At 47.3% G+C, this 18,841-nt stretch overlaps 1 protein-coding gene and 1 long non-coding RNA gene across 3 annotated transcripts in view; one reads left to right on the top strand and one right to left on the bottom strand.

The window, feature by feature from the left end:
* The window catches only part of SLC25A13 (solute carrier family 25 member 13), a 179,396-nt gene extending 164,414 nt beyond the window's left edge, over positions 1-14,982 (bottom strand). Inside the window, 2 exon segments of the mRNA XM_084788052.1 lie at positions 14,748-14,801; positions 14,803-14,982. Of these exon segments, the coding sequence (XP_084644178.1) occupies positions 14,748-14,801; positions 14,803-14,943 (195 nt within the window). The 5' untranslated portion in view covers positions 14,944-14,982.
* Positions 14,983-15,028: 46 nt separating this feature from the next.
* Positions 15,029-18,841, top strand: part of LOC311600903 — an 84,828-nt gene continuing 81,015 nt past the window's right edge. Inside the window, exon 1 of one of the 2 annotated variants that reach the window (XR_014780401.1) lies at positions 15,029-15,144. This is a non-coding gene — a long non-coding RNA (uncharacterized lncRNA). The remainder of the gene's footprint in view (positions 15,145-18,841) is intronic. The other variant, XR_014780402.1, reaches the window with a different exon arrangement.

Raw genomic sequence — 18,841 nt, 5'->3', positions numbered from 1 at the left:
GAAGGAATGAAGTATTGACTATAAACTGGTTCAGTATTTCTGGCTACACTGAGAAATAAGGGTTCATGGTATTCCTTCGCTTTATGGAAAATACCCAAGAATTCTAAGCGATGCTGTTGTTCCAGCAGATTCTCCTCCTCTGGTGTTGTTACCTGGACCTTTCTTATGGCCTCTACAATGGCACGCTTATATTCTGACTAACAAGCAACATGAACTCAGGGTTTGGTTTTTGTTTGGTTAGTTTTGTTTTCTCATCTATTAAAAGGGAGAATGAGAATAAAGATTGCACGAAAATGAATAGCCCAGGACAGACCTAACTGTGCTTGGCTTTGCAGCAGCCTCTTCCTTCCAAGCTCAGGAGAGCCCAGCTGAATGGATCAGCACAAGTTTCCTGAGCAGGGGAGAATGCAAAGCTTTTTCTGAACCAGAAGATTGGAGCCAAATGGTGGTAGGTCACATGGTTGCTCACAGAGGACTAGCAAACTCTCACAATTAAACAAACACAACTGAATGGGAGAAAGATGGGAAAGAGCACAAAAAAAGACGCAGGTGCTCATCTCTTTTGTAATATTAAGTGGAAGTCTGGTTTCAAATATGGCACAATTGAGAAGTCAGCCAGGAAGAGGCCGAACAACATAAAAATGAGTGTGAACCAGTTAAACATCAAGCTGCTGAGAGGGCAAAAGCAAGATGCAAACAGGGCAAAGGGGCAAGGTTCTTGATTTAACTGTTCCTCTCCGAACAAATCAATGTGAAAAGGCAAATGACCCAGTAGAAAATCAGGCTAAAGGTCTCCACCAGACTCTGTTCAAAAGCGGCTGATGAGATCAAAAATGTCCCTGAGGCACGGTGAACAGAGAGCCTGGTGCTGAGCTTGGCGGAACTGAGATGGGAGACCAGCCAAAGAAGGTGGGCTCCTCCAATTTGAAGCCCCCATCAATGGGAAGAAGACAAGGGTATGAAGGCTTAGAAGGGAACGCATGCTTTGTCGATGGCCCCCAGCAGACAAACAGGAGATTTGAGGGGCCAGGGCATGACTCAGTCAATACAGTGTTTACCAGGCAAGCCAGAGAATCTGAGTTCCCGCCTCCAGCACCCACGTAAAATGCCAAGCGGGCCTGCTGGGACTGCATACGTGTGCAGGCCCAGCACTGGGGAAGCAGATATGGGTGGAGCCTGCAATTTGCTGGCCAAACAGCCTGACTGAAAGAGATCTCAGGTTCAGTGGAGACCATGTCTGTTTTTTGAGAACTAAGGATCCTAAGCATTAACTTCAGGGTTCCATGAGCATGTATGCTCAGTCAGTCAGTCGGTTGTTAGTTAGTTAAAAAATGAAAAACCTGAAAAACTGACTATGAGAGAGAACAAAAGACAGAGACTGTACAGGTGGCTTAGGGAAGGGTCCCCAAAAAGAGCCATTCTAAGAATCTCTGATTTTCCTGCTAGGAATGCTGGGACTGAGCATGGGCTTCTCATCTCCTAAATGGCCAGCCTTGCCTCACGGACACAGTGATGGTGCAGAGAAACTACGGAACGAGACCACTGTGTAGGCAGAAGGAAACACTTATTGGTGACCAAACTGCCAAGGCCACCTCCGAGGAGGACAGGGCACAGAGAAGAACAAAGTAGATTCCATGTGACTGCCAGCAGGGTGGGGTTGTGAGCTTATACAGGCTGTCCCGACTGATTAGGACCTACATGCCCTGGCCAGAGGTAACTGGCCTTTCGGGAAAAGTTATGGGGGGATCCTTGGGGGACTAAGGGAAATTCCTGGTGATTTCAAGGGCTTTAAGAGATCTGCTTTTCTTGAAAACAGAAAACTTTATGCTTCTTTACCCAACCAAAGTCCTTCAGTTTAGGACCATGTCACCAGCATTGCCATGGGGGGGGGGGGGGGGGAAGGGGGAGGGAGAGCTTTAGGCTTGGCAGTGTGACGCAAACCCAAATCCAGGCACTAAGCCCCACTTGGTGGACAGATCAGGACCAGACGCCTGGATTTTCATGATGGAAATGGATGACTATCTCCTGATTTGAGCCCATCTCTTAGATTATGTTAGAGCTCCCACTGCAGAATAGAGAATGTTGCAGTAGCCTTGATCAGGGCTCTGATGAGTGCCACTAGGGAAGGATGTGTCTTCCTGCTCAAAAGAATGCAACGTGTCGCTGCCATTGGATAGGCAGAACAAAAGAGTTAATCCAACTGGGCCCAATCACCAGGCCTAGAAAGCACACCTTATGAAGGCTAGTTCACTGTAAGCCAAAGATGTGTGAGGAATAATTATCTATTTGATGAGATAATGTTATTTTTTTCTTCCAAAAAGTCATACCATACACCAAGCCAAGTATGCCTACCACTTTTTCTGAATTATTTACACCAGCATCACATTCCTTTTTTCTTTTCCTTCTTTTTCTTTCAGACACTGGCCACGGCCTGGGCATGCTTTCCAGATACCCTGGGCTTCCTCCTCCATCCTCTGAAGCTCCCTGCCCAACCACAGCCCACTTCTGCCCCCATGAAGGTCATCTCTATTGTCAAGCCCCATACCCAACTCAAAAGGCATGGTTTGCTTGCTTCTCTCTCCCCATCTGCCTCATCTGCTTAGCTGCTGAGATGCTCAGCTTGCCTGACCTGGGAGTTCTCTTTTAAATGCTAATAATAACAAGTGCCCACAAGTCAATTCTTAAATTATTAACAAGGCTATCAACTCTGAGAAGCAACCCTCGCTTTCCTAGTAACATATTAACACCCTAAGTGGGGCTCACCAAAATTTCCAGTAACAACAGCACTAGTTGGTCCTCAAGCCACCTGATGACCCAGTGTACTTGGAACCTGCTGCAGTGTTGTTCGGTCTTGCTGCCAATGATTCCCAGCCGTGACACTGAACTTTCCTCGTGGGAAGGGGGTATGTCTCAAGGCTTCACCTTTAGAAGAGTCCTTTCTGTGTTGACAAGGGACTCCTCCCTCAGGAAAAGGCTACTCCTCCACGGTGAGATTGGCAGCTTAACTCTCCACCCTGACTTCTCTTGGAGACCCCCCATGGGCATCTCAGGTGTTTCCAAAAGAGTCTTATTTTGTTAAGACACGGAAGGGACTACATGGATGTTTTATTAAAAAAGTGAACAAGTTCCCAATAAATATACACTGGATATACAAACAATAAATATACACTGGAAATTTTCATCCACTAACCTTGCCATGGGCTAGCATATCAAATTAACAGTAAATCAAGCCACCACGCCTTTAATCCCAGCATTCAGGAGGCAGAGGAAGGTGGATTGCTGTGAGTTCGAGGACAGCCTGGTATACAAAGCGAGTGCAGAACAGCCAAGGCTACACAGAGAGACCCTGTCTCAAAAAACAAAAACAAAACAAAAAAAAAGTGAATCAATGAACAATGTGTCAAAACGTCATGTGGCAGATACTCTGATAGATAGCGCTGTCTAGAGAAGGGCCCTGGTCACAAGAGCTCCAAATGTAGCAAGAAACAAAACAGCAAGGGCCATGAGGACCAACTTCCTTAGAGCCTAAGCAATGTTATCTCTCAAAAGGCAACTTGAATATGAGTCCGTTTCTGTCATGAGTTGAACTGTGTCTCCCTAAATTCTAACCCTAATCCCAGAAGCTGTAATGAGGCTATTAAATTGATACAATAATGATGGTCTCATGACTAGAAATTCTCTCTCTCTCTCTCTCTCTCTCTCTCTCTCTCTCTCTCTCTCTCTCTCTCAAAACAATGCTCATGCTTAGATACTCAGTAGAACCGTATTTAATAAACCCCAACAATAAGAAAAAGGGAAAGAGGGAGGGAATGGGGAAAATTAAGATGTAACCACAGATGAAACCACATGAAGATAAAGGAAGGCAACCCATTGCCAGGCAAGAAGAGAGGCCGGAGGCAAAGCCAACCTTGCCTGGATCTTGGTATCAGACTGTTAGCTCTCCAAAACTGTGAAAATTAATTCCAGCCGTCCCAGCTGCCTGGTCCCTGACGCATTGCTATGGAAGCCCTAGCAAATGAAAATACTCCAATAAACACGCAGTTGTTCCAAATGAGGCAACTGTTTCTTCCGCTCATTTATTTCATATCCAAGATCAAACACTGCAGTTGCTCATGTCTCTTTGGGAATCTCTTTTTCTTCAGCCTTTTTCAGCCATAATACTTTTCCAAGGTCTGGCCCATGTTCTATTAGATTCAGAGTGAAGAATGTTATAAAGATCTCCCTGGACACTTCCCACTGCCCCACTTCAGCGGATACAAAATGCTAGTTTCCCCACACACTGAGGACCACTCCCCATTTGTTAAGGCCCTTCGCTCCTTTTGTAAAGAGTAAGTCATTTACCACGTGACACTTTGAGAAGACAGGAATGCTAACAACCATTCACCAAGGGCTTTAGTGTCTATAGATAATCCCTACCCGATTCAATTGTTACTTCAAATTACAGAATGATTCTTCTCTTGTTTTCTAATTCTGGAATCTTGTTTTACATTTTCCCGGGTGATATATTTTGGCTAACAAAGCTAAAAATAACACAACAAAATTTAAAAAGCTGTATCTCTGTACTCTGCCTTAATGGGACTCCCTATGAGAAGTAATAATCATCCACATGGACTAATGATTTATTTTTATTTATTATTATTTGAGGAGGGGTTCAGACAGGGTTTCTCTGTGTAGCTTTGGCTGTCCTGGAGCTCTCTGTAGACCAAGCTGTCCTCAAACTCACAGAGATCCGTCTGCCTCTGCCTCCTGTATGCAGAGATTAAAAGCATGCACAACCACGCCCAGCCTGGATTAATGATATTTTTAATCTAATGGGTTACAATCTATTTCTAACTGATTTGGTTTTGTTTTGGTAATCTAGCACAGCATATTAAATTGATCATTTCTACATGGCCAATTCAAATGTTAGAATCCACCAGCACTGTTTTATCATCCCAAATACAAACTATACTCACTGATGAATACCCATCTTGTTTGTAATATCCACTCTATGCGTGCATATGCATATGTCTGAGTACTTAAAGAATGAAAACTAATTCTGATACTCCATGAAAAGCAACTCCCATTACTCAAAACTTGGAGGCCAGCCATTCACAAGAGGCTGGAGGTCTGGATGACAACATCCAAACCCACTCAACAAACACATCCTCCACCAAGCAACCAAGAACCAGGTGCCAGCTGAGTCTCAGTACTTGATGGGAGCACCTTCTACCATTGATCATGCCAGCCAAACCCAAAAGCATGATATGACAGAGAGAGAGAGAGAGAGAGAGAGAGAGAGAGAGAGAGAGAGAGAGAGAGAGAATTGCTCTATATAATGAGTTCCAGGACAGCCAGCGCTATGTAAAGAGACCGGTCTCAAAATAAAGATGGATGGATGGGTGGATAGATGGATGGATGAATGCGGTAGGTGTGGGGGGGGGGTTGGAGAGGTAGGTGGATGGATGGACACGTTGCTGAATGAAAGCATACCCGCTTATACTATACTATACTATACTATATTATACTAGGTTCTATCCCCATCTCTGCAAAAACACAGCCAATTCTAAGGAGGATTTAGCTTCCAAACAGTTTAGATATTGTTACAAGCATCAGTAGCCACACAGTATGCAGGTACATTAAGAGACATACATTACACCATAGGTTTGCATATAGGCTCTAGAGTCAGGCTGCAGTGACTCGGCCACTTGCAAACTCTGTGAGGCAGAGGATGATCTCTGCACCTCACAACATGGAATTATTCTGGGCCAGCTGACTTTCCCCATCTCAAATAGAGAGGTGAACCAGCCCAACCTATGCCTGTTGTGCAGAGTGTAGTGATATACAGTGCTTAGTGAAGCAGCTAGCTGCTGCAAGTGTTAGGGTGGCAATATGACACAGGCATCATTATGCGCATAACCTTTCTGGGCCTTAACTTCCAGACCTGCCAGATGTCAACAGCAGCACCATCCCTGTTTTTTCAAAGATGAACAAAAAGGACAAATAAGGGAACTTGGGTCTTTGGTTACCTTATTCCCTAAGGTCATCCTGAACAAACGCCAACGCGAGTGTCACCCACACGCCACCCCACCCCATGACACACACAAAAAAAGCACCTGGGCGTGGTGGTGCACGCCTTTACATCCCAGTACTTGGGAGGCAGAGGCAAGTGGATCGCTGTGAGTTCGAGGCCGGCCTGGACTACAAAGTGAGTCCAGGACAGTCAAGGCTACACAGAGAAACCCTATCTCAAAAACAAAACAAAACAAAACAAAAAAGCACTTCGAACCAGGCTGGCAAACTGTGGGTGTCAACTACACATATGAATGCAGTTTTAAAAAACTATTAAGCGCTGTATCTGTGAACACAATGTCGTTACCATCCCAGCAACATGAGACAACCTCTGAGGACTGCTCAGGGAGATGTGGGGAGAGTGGAAAGGGAGAAGCTGAAGACAAGCAGAGCAGTGAGGAAACCACGGTGGCTATGTAGCTAAGAAGTCACAAGGGCCTGGATTTCAATGGAAGGACCAGGACACAGCATTCCAGAAAAGAGGATGGGTTTGACAGACACACCATTTCCCACACATCCAAATGCCTGCAGCCAGCCGGCCTGCCCAGGGGACACAAGATACCAGCAGAAAGTAAGAAACACCAAGAAGACAGACTCAGTTCTGAATGAAAAGGGGCTCTGGAAAGAAATCAAAACAGCCTCGTTGAGGGTGAAAAGGGGAAAGTTTAAAAGTTTACTCTGAACTGCCAAGGTTGTCTCCCGGGGAAAGCAAGGAGGGGCTTCTGGGGAAAGATTTCCAAGGATAAATGGGGAATGTTAATAAGGTTTGGTTTGCTTCTTTCTTTTTCGAGACAAGGTTTCTCTATGTTAGACTTGGCTGTCCTGGACTCACCTTGTAGACCAGGCTGGCCTCAACCCCACAGAGATCCGCCTGTCTCTGCCTCCCTAAACTCTGGGGTTAAAGGCATGTACCACGAGGCCCAACTGATGTTGGTGAGTTAATAAGCACCACAGTCATCTGTTATTTGGGGGAGGGGTTGTTGTTTTGTTTTGTTTTTTATTTGGCTTTTGACTTTTTTTTTTTTTTTGAGACAGGGTTTCTCTGTGTAGCCTTGGCTGTCTTGGACTCACTTTGTAGACCAGGCTGGCCTCAAACTCACACAATCCGACTACCTCTGCCTTGGGAATGCTCAGATTAAAGGCGTGCACCACCACGCCTGGCCCCACAGTCATCTGTTAATGGAGAGCCAGGAGCTCCTCTAGCCAGAGATAAGAGGAATGACTCCTGTAGGGCGTGGTGGCACACGCCCTTAATCCCAGCACTTGGGAGGCAGAGGCAGGTGGAAGGTGGATCTTTGTGAGTTCGAGGCCACCCCCTGTCTGGGGGTGTAGCAGGCAGAAGTGGGGAAAAGCAGAACCCTTATACAGTCCCCTTAAATCATCACTCAGGGGTGTGCTACAAAATAATACGTGAGCCCCAAGGGATACTCAAAGCAGAGACCCTAAAACTTATACACAGTTTTGACACTATGTGTTTAATTCTGCAAAAAAAAAAAAAGTTGGACTAACTTACAATGAATCCAAAGTTGTTGCATCGTATTACATCGTAATGAGCACAACTTCCGGTTGGACAGGATTTCCTGGGGATCAGAGATGCTGACACCACAGGCGTGAAGCCTTGGCTCCATCCATGTGCTGCACGTCTAACAAGCACCCAAGCATCTGAGGAAACCTATATGGCTGCTCTCTAGACAGACATGCCAAGAATATCAGTAGCAAGGCTCCCCGGGTGGACTACGTGGACACACCACTAAGACACACATGTTTCGGCCTCTAGGGTGGATGCTTAGTGCAATGTGTGTCTCAGCATAGCTCCTGTATGGTTCAGGTATGTGTCCCTTTGTCTGAGGTCAGGTAGAACACCCCACAGACTCCAAGAGGCATCTTTTGATATGCCTACTGGACGCCAGGATTCCCAAGGTGTTTTCATGGGTCACATGCCATGGGATCAACACAGTCACAAATGGTCCCCTGCTTTCCACAGGGTGATACGAGCACCCAGAGAGATTAAGACCCATAGTCCAGCAGCAGAAGTGGGCTAGGAACCTGGCTTTCCAACTTTCTAGTCACTCGAACCGGGCGTGGTGGTGCACGCCTATAATCCCAGCACTCGGGAGGCGGGAGGCAGAGGCAGGTGGATCGCTGTGAGTTCGAGGCCAGCATGGTCTACAAAGCAGGTCCAGGACAGCCAAGGCTACACAGAGAGACCCTGTCTCGAAAGACCGAAAACAAACAAACAAACAAACAAACAACAACAAAACAAAACAACTTTCTAGTCATTCAATAGAGATTGTGGGGGAAAGACCGTGGCTGCCTCTTCCTACTTAGGAAAGCAAAGCGGAACTCAGTGACTAGCCAGTCCTCTACAGCCTGCTCACATGATGACCAGTGCTTAGACTGGACATCCCCAAATCACATCACGTCTAATTCTGATAACCCCTGAACATGCATCCGGGACTACACACATCAGTTCAACCTCCTTAACAATGGTACTACACACTGCCTATATAGAAGCTATCTTAGCATGAACAGTAAGCGTGTCCTGAAATCTCTGACCTCCCCACCAACAGGGTTCATGGACACCATGAGCAAACTGTAACCAAAGGCAGAAGGAAACCAAGTGACCAGCCTAGCCTAAGAAGAGTCATTAAGCAGGGTGGTTTTACTGGGGTTAAACTGTGAAGCACTCTCAGTGCTACCAACTGAACTGTGTTATCAACACAGAAAGTCAGACAGAACCATCTAGTTTTTTTTTTTCTTCACTTGGTCACACATCTACATGGAAGTTTTCCAAAGGAAAGGGAGACCCTAAGCACTATTGAACGTTTCAGGGCAACAAGCAGAAGCCTCAGACCATGCTCCAAGCAAGTCTTGGGGGGACTGACTGTGACTAGGGCAAGCATTTCAATGAGTTGGCTGGACCCACAGGAAGAGTCCAGGTGGAAAAGTCCTAAAGGCAGGCTTGCCTGGCTGCTGTCAAGTAAGTACTTGTCTTAGGGACTGCGTCACTCCAACAGGCCCATTTTCTTCCCCACACAGGATCCACCCACAACTCCACGAGCCAGTCTTCAGTCTTCAAGCCCATCCTAAATGCAAGGATGCAAGAAGCATGGGTACTTAAGAGGCAGCAAACAGGAAGCAGGAAATGGAAGGATGAACAGTTCAGCGGGCCTAATCCTCCTAGATAGTAAAAGATAAAGGAATGGTTCAATATGGCAGAAGCAGGACACGGGCCAAAAGGCCTAAGAGTTGTGCCTGAGAAAAGAAGTCAATGCTCCTCTGACATCTTCTAGAAGAACTCAATGTCCTAAAACAAGAGGTGCAGCCTGACTTTCGAACACTACGCATCGCCCTCCTCACCTACTGTACTGGATGGTTTTGTATGTCAACTTGACACAAGCTTGAGCCATCAGAGAGGAAGGAGCTTCAGTGGAGGAAATGCCTCCAAGGGATCCAGCTGGGCATTTTCCCAATCAAGTGATCAATGGTAGAGGCCCCAGCCCACTGTGGATGGCGCCAGCCCTGGCCTGGTGGTCCCGGGTTCCATAAGAAAGCAGGCTGAAATTACAAAGAGAGCTCCAAGACAGCCAAGGCTGCTACACATAGAAACTCTGTCTTGAAAAAGAGGGAGAGATGGGAGGGGGGAGGGAGGGAAGGACAGAAAGAGAGAAAGCAAACAGGCTGAGCAAGCTGTGGGAAGCAAGTCAGTAGGCAGCACCCTTCTGTGGCCTCTACATCAGTTCCTGCCTACAGGTTCCTGCCCTGCTTGAGTTCCTGTCCTAACTTCCGTCAATGGTGAGGTATAAGCCGAATAAACCCTTTTCTCCTCAACTTGCCTTTAGGTCATAGTGTTTTGCTGCAGCAATGGAAACCTAAGACACCTACCCCGCCCCCAGTCCTCTGTCTCTCTCTCTGAGTCAATGCCTATAAAGCTGAAAGCCCTAAACGAAGAACCACTAGAATCCCCATGTGCCTTCCCAGGATGGCAGAAGTGGCCAGAAGACCAGGTCTGTACTGCAGTGCATCCCTCTTGGCCACCTACACTGACCACAGAAAACCGCTGAGACATTACAAGAATCTGAAGGAGCTTCCAGTTGATTTGGGTGCTAAGATCCAAATTCTCAGATAATTAAAACGAACGAAGTGACCCTGCCTGACCTTCCTTTGAGTTACACCACCATTCCCTCCCTCCGTCCACCACGTGTCCCAGGGTCCTGACTGCTCTCCCGTCTTGTCCATAAAGCCAGCAGTGAGTCACAAGGCAGATTAGCTAGAATGCTGGCTGCCAGCCACCCAGATGTCAACTCAGTCCTGAAGTAGTGTGACAGCCCTGCACCAGCACCTCTTGGAGCCATCTAGATGATTCCAGTGCCTGGGAGCCGCTGCCCAAGAACAGCCTAAGAGCAAAGGAATTCACGGGAACTGGGACCCACTGCAAATTTTCCTGAGACTTCACCTCTTCAGCTGGTAGAAGGCAGGATGGAGGACAGGAACAACAAAAAGATCTTACACTTCAGAAATCCCCAGGCCCATCCACCCCTAAGGATTTCACAGACTCTGAAAAGCCAAATGTTAGAGCCATAGGAACCTGCTCTCTTAAATTCTGTGTTACCATCATAAAAAACAGCCCACTTAATGCAGGAGCTGCTAGCTAAAGCTTATAACCACAGCAAGTGATGGGGGGGGAGAGGGGATGATCTGTTCAAGGTCACCCTCATCTGCACAGGGTTCAAGGTCAACCTCAGCTACCTGCTTTTAAGCAACTCACTCTTTCCTTGGAACCTAGCACAGAAATCAATCTACTTCATTACTGTTTTACCAAAGTCCGGGCAGCCGTTCAGAAGACTGACTAGCAGGGTTAACAGCCAGGCTGGATCACTGAGTAGCTCAAAACTGAACAATCCCTAAGATTTTTTTTCCCCTTAGTATTGTGACAACTAAGCTACTACATGCAAAGCACTTGGGAGGACACCTGGCATACAGGAAGCGCTCCATAAACAATCCTTAATTAAAAGTCTGATTTCCAGGGAGGAGCCTAATAACCTCTCCTAAGTCATCACTCACACTTTCCCCTGTGGCTGACTAGCCACATGTTACCATAGAGTATGGCAGACACACTCTGGAGCCAGCATGGCGGGACTGGCATGCCAGATGTAGATTTAGAATGTCCTAATTAGTAGGTTTTAGGTCTCTCACATCACAGTTTAGGGTTTCTGAGTCTTCACCTATTGCCGGGATGGCAGTACTAATGTATCTAAATCAAAGGACAGATTCACTGGGCTGAAAAGCATTTGGAAAGGAAGCTGGTATCTGTTAAGCACTCCATGGTGCCAGCCATTATTTTATAAGCACATGGTTTGCCCTGGATGCCACATGCATTCGCATTCTCCGGCCTCCGATCTGCTGTTCCTGACACTGGGGTGAATCTTTTCTTTTGTTACTTATCCCTTCTGGGACATAGCCACACATCCGAGAAGTCTTCCCTCAGATCAGTAGAAACGGGCTCCCTCTCTGGGGTCTCTAGTTAGGTTTTCAGGGTGGTGGGCATTAAGGTTTTTTTGCTTGTTTGTTTTGAGGTCAAGGTCCAGTTGGAGTTTGCACTGGGGCTGGTCTCGCTTACAACACTACACAGATGACAGAATACAATTTCAAACGAACCAATACTCACAGCAACAACACACCCAAGGACAGGGGAAAACATCAACAGCATAAACACCACTCCTTCGGAGCATTTTCCTTTTTTAACTAGTGCTTTCATCGTATCACCAAACTCCCGTCGTTCAATTCCAGGCTGATTTAAGCCCAGCAATGTAGTGAGTGTCTGGGCTTACACATGAGCCAGTCTTCCGGCTGAACTAGAGTGGGCATTCTCTAACTTCTCAGTTTCAGGTAGTTTAGTTGTATCCTGCTGAATGCGTAAACTTAACCAGTACCAAGGAGGCTGTTGAGACGATCTCAAAAACACTAATAATTTCAAATCACTATTTCATGAAAAAACAAGTAGCACCTTTACTGCCGAGTAGTGACTTGATGGGAAGAGGCAAAATAGAAAGATACAAAGGAAATACATGTGTTTGAGTAACTACGAAGAGCCAGGAAATCAGATGAGACTAGGAAATGCATAGGTGTGGCTACATCTTTCCAGTCAGTCAACTTAAACATTCCAATGGTTGACTACAGCCAAAGTAATACGGAATTCCCTCACAGCTGTTGAGTTCCCACACTGAGAGGCAGGTTTTAATACTCCATTCCGGTGGCCTTTTCTCTTTCAAGGGCTCCTCGGTCTTTTACAGATACACCAAGTCTACCCCTAGGTGAGATTTTTTTTTTCTTTCCAGTCTACTGTTCCACATAGGCTCAGCTAACTGCCAACACGGCTTATTACACTCCATGGAAAAAGCAACTCATTTCAATGGGAGACATTCACTCTTGGACTAAGTTGGACCCATAGCAGCTTCCTCTGGGACTTTTCAAGACTACGTTGACTATAAAGTCCTTGATATATGAGAGGCATTACAAGAAAGGGCCTTATGGAATCCACAGATGTCTATTTGTGGTCCTCAGTGGGCTTTTTTTTTTGGGGGGGGGTGTTGTTGGTTTTTGAGACATAGTTCTCTGTATAACAAACAGCCCTGGCTGTCCTAGACTGGCTTTGTATACCAGGCTGGCCTTGAACTCACAGAGATGCACCTGCCTCTGCCTCCTGAATGCCTCTCGGTGGTTTCTGAATAGAGTTCTGATACACCATAAACAAGGACATGGAGCCCGATGTGGTCTTGTATGTCTTTAATCCCTGCAGTTCAGAAGATGAGGCAAGTGTACCTCCATGAATTCAAGGCCACCCTAGTATACCTAATATGGCCCTGGCTGTCCTGGACTCACTTTGTAAACCAGGCTGGCCTCGGCCTCCCACGTTCTGGGACTAAAGTTTTGCATCACAACCCGAAGCTTCACCGTACTTTCTCTTTCTCCTGGCTATCTCATCCATTCACAGTAGGTTTTATTACGCCCGATTGGATGGTAATTTTATATCTACATACGTCAGCATCAGAACTGAGAAGAAGTGACTTCCAGTGAATAAATAACAGAGAACACAGGTTTCCAAGCACTAGAGGTGAAAGAAATGTTTCGCTTTCCCCATCTCTCATGATTAAACCAAACTGTCCCTGACAGGATGTGACTTTAAGTTTTTTAAATGCAACTGAAAAGTCAAGCCTGTTCCGTTGCTTGATGCTTCATCTTTACCAAGTGTCCCATTGCATGTCTAGGCATATGCCTCAATTTACTGCCCATTACTTTTTCATATCAAGTAATACTACTTAATTCCTGAGCAGACAGACAAACGAAGTGAGATGGGCAGGCATTCACTCCAAAGAACGGATTCACACCCACCGCACTATTCTAATACCATGCAAAGAAAGGGGCTACTGGCTTCAAAGAGCTAACGTAGCTTCCAAAATAAAACAAAAGTGCTTGTTCACAGACACAGGCCCGAGCGCATCCAGTGCACACGCCTAGGGGTTACACTCGGAGGAGTTACACAGAAAGGCCACTTAGGGCACCCAGTCTAGGAACAAGAAACCTGCGGATTTGGGGAGCCAGGAGAGACTCTAGTCACAGAACAGCATTTAAATATATTTGTCTGCTTACAATTTCCATTGCAAATGTGATTAGTTTGCTTGAATAAATAAGAATATGATGTGTTGGCCATGTTTTCCTCCTGAGGGTTATCACAGAGTTTTGATTAAGGACAAATGTTGGAAATGTTGGGTATATTTAAGTTCACTGCACTTAAAATGATCTAAGAAGTTGTATAGGCTTGATTAAAGGGCTGCCTTCGTGAACTTAAAATTAAAAGTAATAAATTCCAATGATTTGAGTGATTGGGACTGAATATGGTATTCTGCCAGAAAAGTTGAAATGCAGTCCAAAGAAGCTGAAATGGGGTGCAGGTTTGAAGAACGGGTGAAAGAGGAAAGGTCAATCTCTCAGAGCTGCCTTCTCTTTGGGTTCGTGAACGATTCACATTACACAAAATTCCTTTTAAGTAGAACTTCACAGGACTGACAAGCTCCCAAGACAATCTGTTTTGTCATTTCCAAAAAGAAGCCTCTCCAAGGCTCGGAGGCTGGCTTGTAAGTGTTGTCAGATGGAGAGAAGGAAGGGAAGGATGGAAGATGGGAGATGGGAGGAGGGGGAGGGGAAGGGTCCGGGTCTAGCTGTGCACACGCGCAGGCCAAGTCTCCCAAGCAGTTTCCAAAACGGAAGTCAAGGTGACTTCCCTACCGGCGGGAGGGCGGAACCCTTGAAACGTAATAGGATCTGGCTTCGGCCCTTGTTGGGGCCCCTAGAAGGAGAAACCCAGGTCTACAACAGGCGGGTCACAAGCAGGAGAACCCCGAAGTGGCAGAGGGGTTTGTGTGACCCTGGGCTCTTCCAGGCCCCCAGGCTACCTGGCCCCAAGCGCGCGCTCCTCCTTGCTGGCCCAGGCTGTCCCGCAGGACACCGCTCCTGGCCTGGCCAAGTGGGAGTGTCTGGCTGGCAAAGTTTCTGCAGCCCGATCGGGCCGCGGTACCCACGCCGCCGCAAGTGCAGTCCCTTGTGCACCCCCGCAGCTGCAAGATGGAGCCCCACATCCACTCCTCTCGCCTGCACCGCGCTGGGCGCCAGATTGCCCCGGCTCGGGCCGCGCTTACCTTGGCGGCCGCCATGCTTCCGCCGGGGTGTTGGCGGCTTTGGGAACTTCTCTCCGGCTGCTTTGGACTGGGGACCCCGGCGACTCACTTCCCGTCCCGGCAGAAGTGGGGGTGGCGTTTCGGACCGGCAGCGTGCGCGCCTGGCCTGCCTCCCCACGCCCTCCCGGCGCGGGTCATGCGGGCGCCGCCAGCCCATTGGCTGGGCCCACCAAGGCCTCCCGGGCGCGCGTGATCCGAAGGCCTCTGCCCTGTAGCCTGGAAGAAGCTCTAGTCTGGGAGCTGCTGAGGGACCAGGACACGTGACTTTAGCTGTGCTGTCCAGTTTTAGCAGCCACTGTGGTGGATACCCCGGAACCAAGGAGAGAAGCAAACCACTCTCCCGAAGACAGGTGACCGGGTAGGAGAAGCTACTGCTTGGGCTGGAGCTAAGGGCTAGTCCTGGGCCGGTGAGAGAGCTGAGTAAGAGTGATTAACACGCAACACCTGGAGGCTGACACACATACTCTCACAAATGCACACCTACTTGGGGGCAGGCTCTTGCCAGGTTCTCCATGCTTCGAGGTGGACCCCAGGACAGTGCCATCATGAATCCCCAAAGTACTGACTGATAGAAGAAAAGATAACAAACAGCTGGCCAGCCTACTTTGTAGATCTAACTTGATAAAGCCATGAATATAGTACAGAAAATAAACACATTTGTAGAGCTATTGTGCGACCACCCTATACCAGAACAAAAGAGGTCAAGGCCTTAAAAGAGTTGGCAAATCATAGAAATCCTAAGGGCTAGTGAGAAGGCCAACTTTGTTAGCTTTCATGTAAACCGCTGAGGCTATAGCTTGCTCCCAGGTCACCATAAGAACAACAAAGACAGAAAGGCTCTCCGAGATGACTCCTGAGGTCAGTATGTCCAAACCCAGTAACAAGAGATGTGGGCCCAGGAGGCCCAGAATTGCTGGGGAACCCCAGGGTTTGGTCAGAGAAAGCAAGCTAAACTTAGGGACTGGTAGAGGAGGAGTCTGGCCTGTGTTGTGGAGGGTCTTGGGTGCCCTGCAGAAAGGTGTGCACTACCTAAGGGCTTTTTTACTTATTTATTTATTTATTTTATGTGCATCAGTGTTTTGCCTTCATGTATGTCTTTGTGAAGGTGTCAGATCTTGGAGTTACAGACAGTTGTGAGCTGCCATGTGGGTGCTGGGAATTGAACCTGGCTCCTTTGGAAGAGCAGTCAGTGCTCTTAACCGCTGAGCCATCTCTCCAGCCCTACTTAAGGGCTTTTTAAGGCTGGAAGCAGCACGTCTAAGTTCCAGTGTAGTTGGAGCTCCACTCTGTTACCAGAATGTAACCCAGATTCACAAGTTAGAAACTAAATCTCCAGTGCAATGTACTCAAGTCCTAAGGACTAACACATGAAAGCCTTCATCAAAGGTGCTGTAACCCCTGCATTGCCAGCACCAGCAAGGTAGCGCACACCTGTAATCCCAGCACTAGGGAGGCAGAGACAGGTAGATCGCTGTGAGTTCAAGGCGAGTTTGGGACAGCCAAGGCTACACAGAGAAACCCTGTCTCTAAAAACCCAAGAGAAAAAAAAAAGAAACGGGCTCGCTCATAGTAGTGCATTTCCTCTCATTGTCTTCCGCCATGTGAAGTCGTAGTTTTCCTCTTTCTGGAAGATACAGGATTCAGGGAGCCATCTTGGAAGCAGAGAGACAGGGCCCTAACTTGACCCTGGGTTTTTCAGCCATGGTGACAACTAAGAGGAATAAGTTTTTATCCTCAGTCTCAGGTATTGTGTGGTAGCATCATGAACCAGGCTGACAACCTGTTTGATGTACGTAGGATGTGGCAGGACTAAAGGACCAGAATATCCAAACAAGATGGATTAGAGTGAGACAGGACCAACAGAACACAGAGTATATGGAAACAGTGGGCCCTAACAGCTGGCTGCATGTAAGATTTATATGTGGGCTCCCAGCATCATTTACACTTTGTTGTGTGGTATGGAAAGATACCCAAGATTAGTAATAGCAGATGGGTTTGGAGATGTCTGTCTACATCTGTGTAGACAGTGTATATAAGTGTATATTTGCAGCACACAGACCATGGTAGAGAAGCCCAGGAAAGAAGCATTCTTTGCCTTTCCAAGGGCTCATGATGCTACTGGGGCTCTGAAGTCTGTGAGCCTCTCATTTCCCTCTACCTCAGCTTCTCAAACATGGCCTCTCTGCTGTCTATAATCTTCTTGTCTCTTATTTTAGAAGGTCACGGTGGCACACATCTGTAAACCTATCCCAGCACTTGGATGGGGGAAACAGAAGGATGTAGTGTTCCGGTCTGCCTGGGATACACATGAAAAAGCACTCTGGGTTGCATGTAACACTTAGGGAACCACAGAACTTTCTGTCATAAAAAGGAATGTCATGAACAGGCCCCAGGATATGGACATCTTTCAACCCACTGAATACATCCTACTATAAAAATTAGATTGTAAACATGTGTTTAAGTTACTTCAATTTCCATTTAATTCTCACAGTGACATAAGTGACTTGTCTCATTTGTCCCCTCTCTGTCCCCAGAACAACCCCCCCCCCATACACACACACCGTTTAAAGTACCTGAGAGGTTGACCTGTGAGCACAAGAGTCCTAACAGCAGTGTCTTAGATTGGGCCATTATTTGGAAATTGAAGATACAGTCAGTTAAGATGAGGTCATATTAGAGTAGGGAGGGCCCTTAATAGGGCATGACTGGAGTTCTTATCAGGCCAAATCTGCACACTGAGTCCCGGACAGTCAGAACCAGACAATGAGAACAAGAAGAAGAAGACACATAAAAGTTTCATATGATAAAAGTAGAGCTAGAGCAATGGCGCTATAGGCCAAGGAGCGTGAGGAATCTATGCCCACCACCTTGCAAGGCTCCCTTGCCTAGGAAGAAATAGGAAGGGGCTCTCCCCACCTCTCAGAAACACAGCCCCACTGATATCCTTCGTTTGGAACTTAGAAACCACCAGAAATGTGAAAGAGCACATTTCTGTAGTTTGAAGCCACACGTGTTGTGGTATTTTGCTCTGACAGCCCTCGGAAACGAATACGGGAATGCAGCTCCCCTAACCACCTGCGCTTTATAGCGCATTTTGCCAACCTTGCTGCCTGGGCGAGCAGCCAACCCAAACCTCACTGACTGGAAGGCATACAGTGTGAGCATGAGCCCAAGCTTAGAAGAGGGAGTGATGTGGCCGGTTCCAAGAGAGTCCACTGTTCACAGCTCGCCTAGGCCTTGGGAGTGCCCTTTGACCATGCCCTTGCGTGGGCTGATTTTGTTCGGCTCGGTTAACAAACAGGCAAACAAAGGCTTCCACCACCACTGCCATCGTGCCGGCCAGAAAGGCTATGGAGTCTAAATGCGGCCAGCTCCAGGAGGTTTTAGCCAGGTGACTAGGAGGTGCATTGCAGGGGGGACAGAGGAAAGCGAGCACAGTGAGAGGGAGAAGCCCCCAGATGTTTATATCTGGGACTGAGGCCACCTCGGGACACAGGGGAGTGTTGCATACGCCTTCCCTAAGAGTGGGCTAAAGATAGGCCAAAAAAACCAACCTGCTCTTAATAGACACAAATGAAAAAACCGTGTCAACGTTTTTAGAGTTAGGAAGGAAGGAAGGGGAGTGAGGAAGTGAGTCAGGAGGAAAGAGGCATGAGACACCTTGGGAAAGTGTGATTGTAAACAAGTCCCCCAGATTTTTGTGGTATTATGCTCTGTGAACACGCCTTTCTTGACCTCTTTGGGTTTGTGAGGCAGCGTTTCTCTGTGTGTCCTTTGCTGGCCTGGAACTCAGAGATTTGCTTGCCTTTCCTGGGACTAAGGGTAATGTGCCACCAAGCCATGCTTGACTAAGACTTTCAAAGCAAGTCCCTATAAAACAGAGCAAGGTTGTTACCTTCTGGAGACCCTTTAAAGCAAATCCGTTTCCTTGATAATATTCCTAGAATCCACCCACATTCCCTGGGTCACATGTGCTCACACCTCAGACCACATCTTTGTACAACGTTAAAGCCAGCAGCCCACCAGGCATGGGGGCACACGCCTTTAATCCCAGC

This window comes from Acomys minous (genome assembly GCF_964271855.1).
Source record: "Acomys minous genome assembly, chromosome: 6".
NCBI classification, from domain to species: Eukaryota; Metazoa; Chordata; class Mammalia; order Rodentia; family Muridae; genus Acomys; species Acomys minous.
The sequence above is the reverse complement of the archived record's forward strand: the minus strand, read 5'-3'. Positions and strand labels throughout refer to the sequence as shown.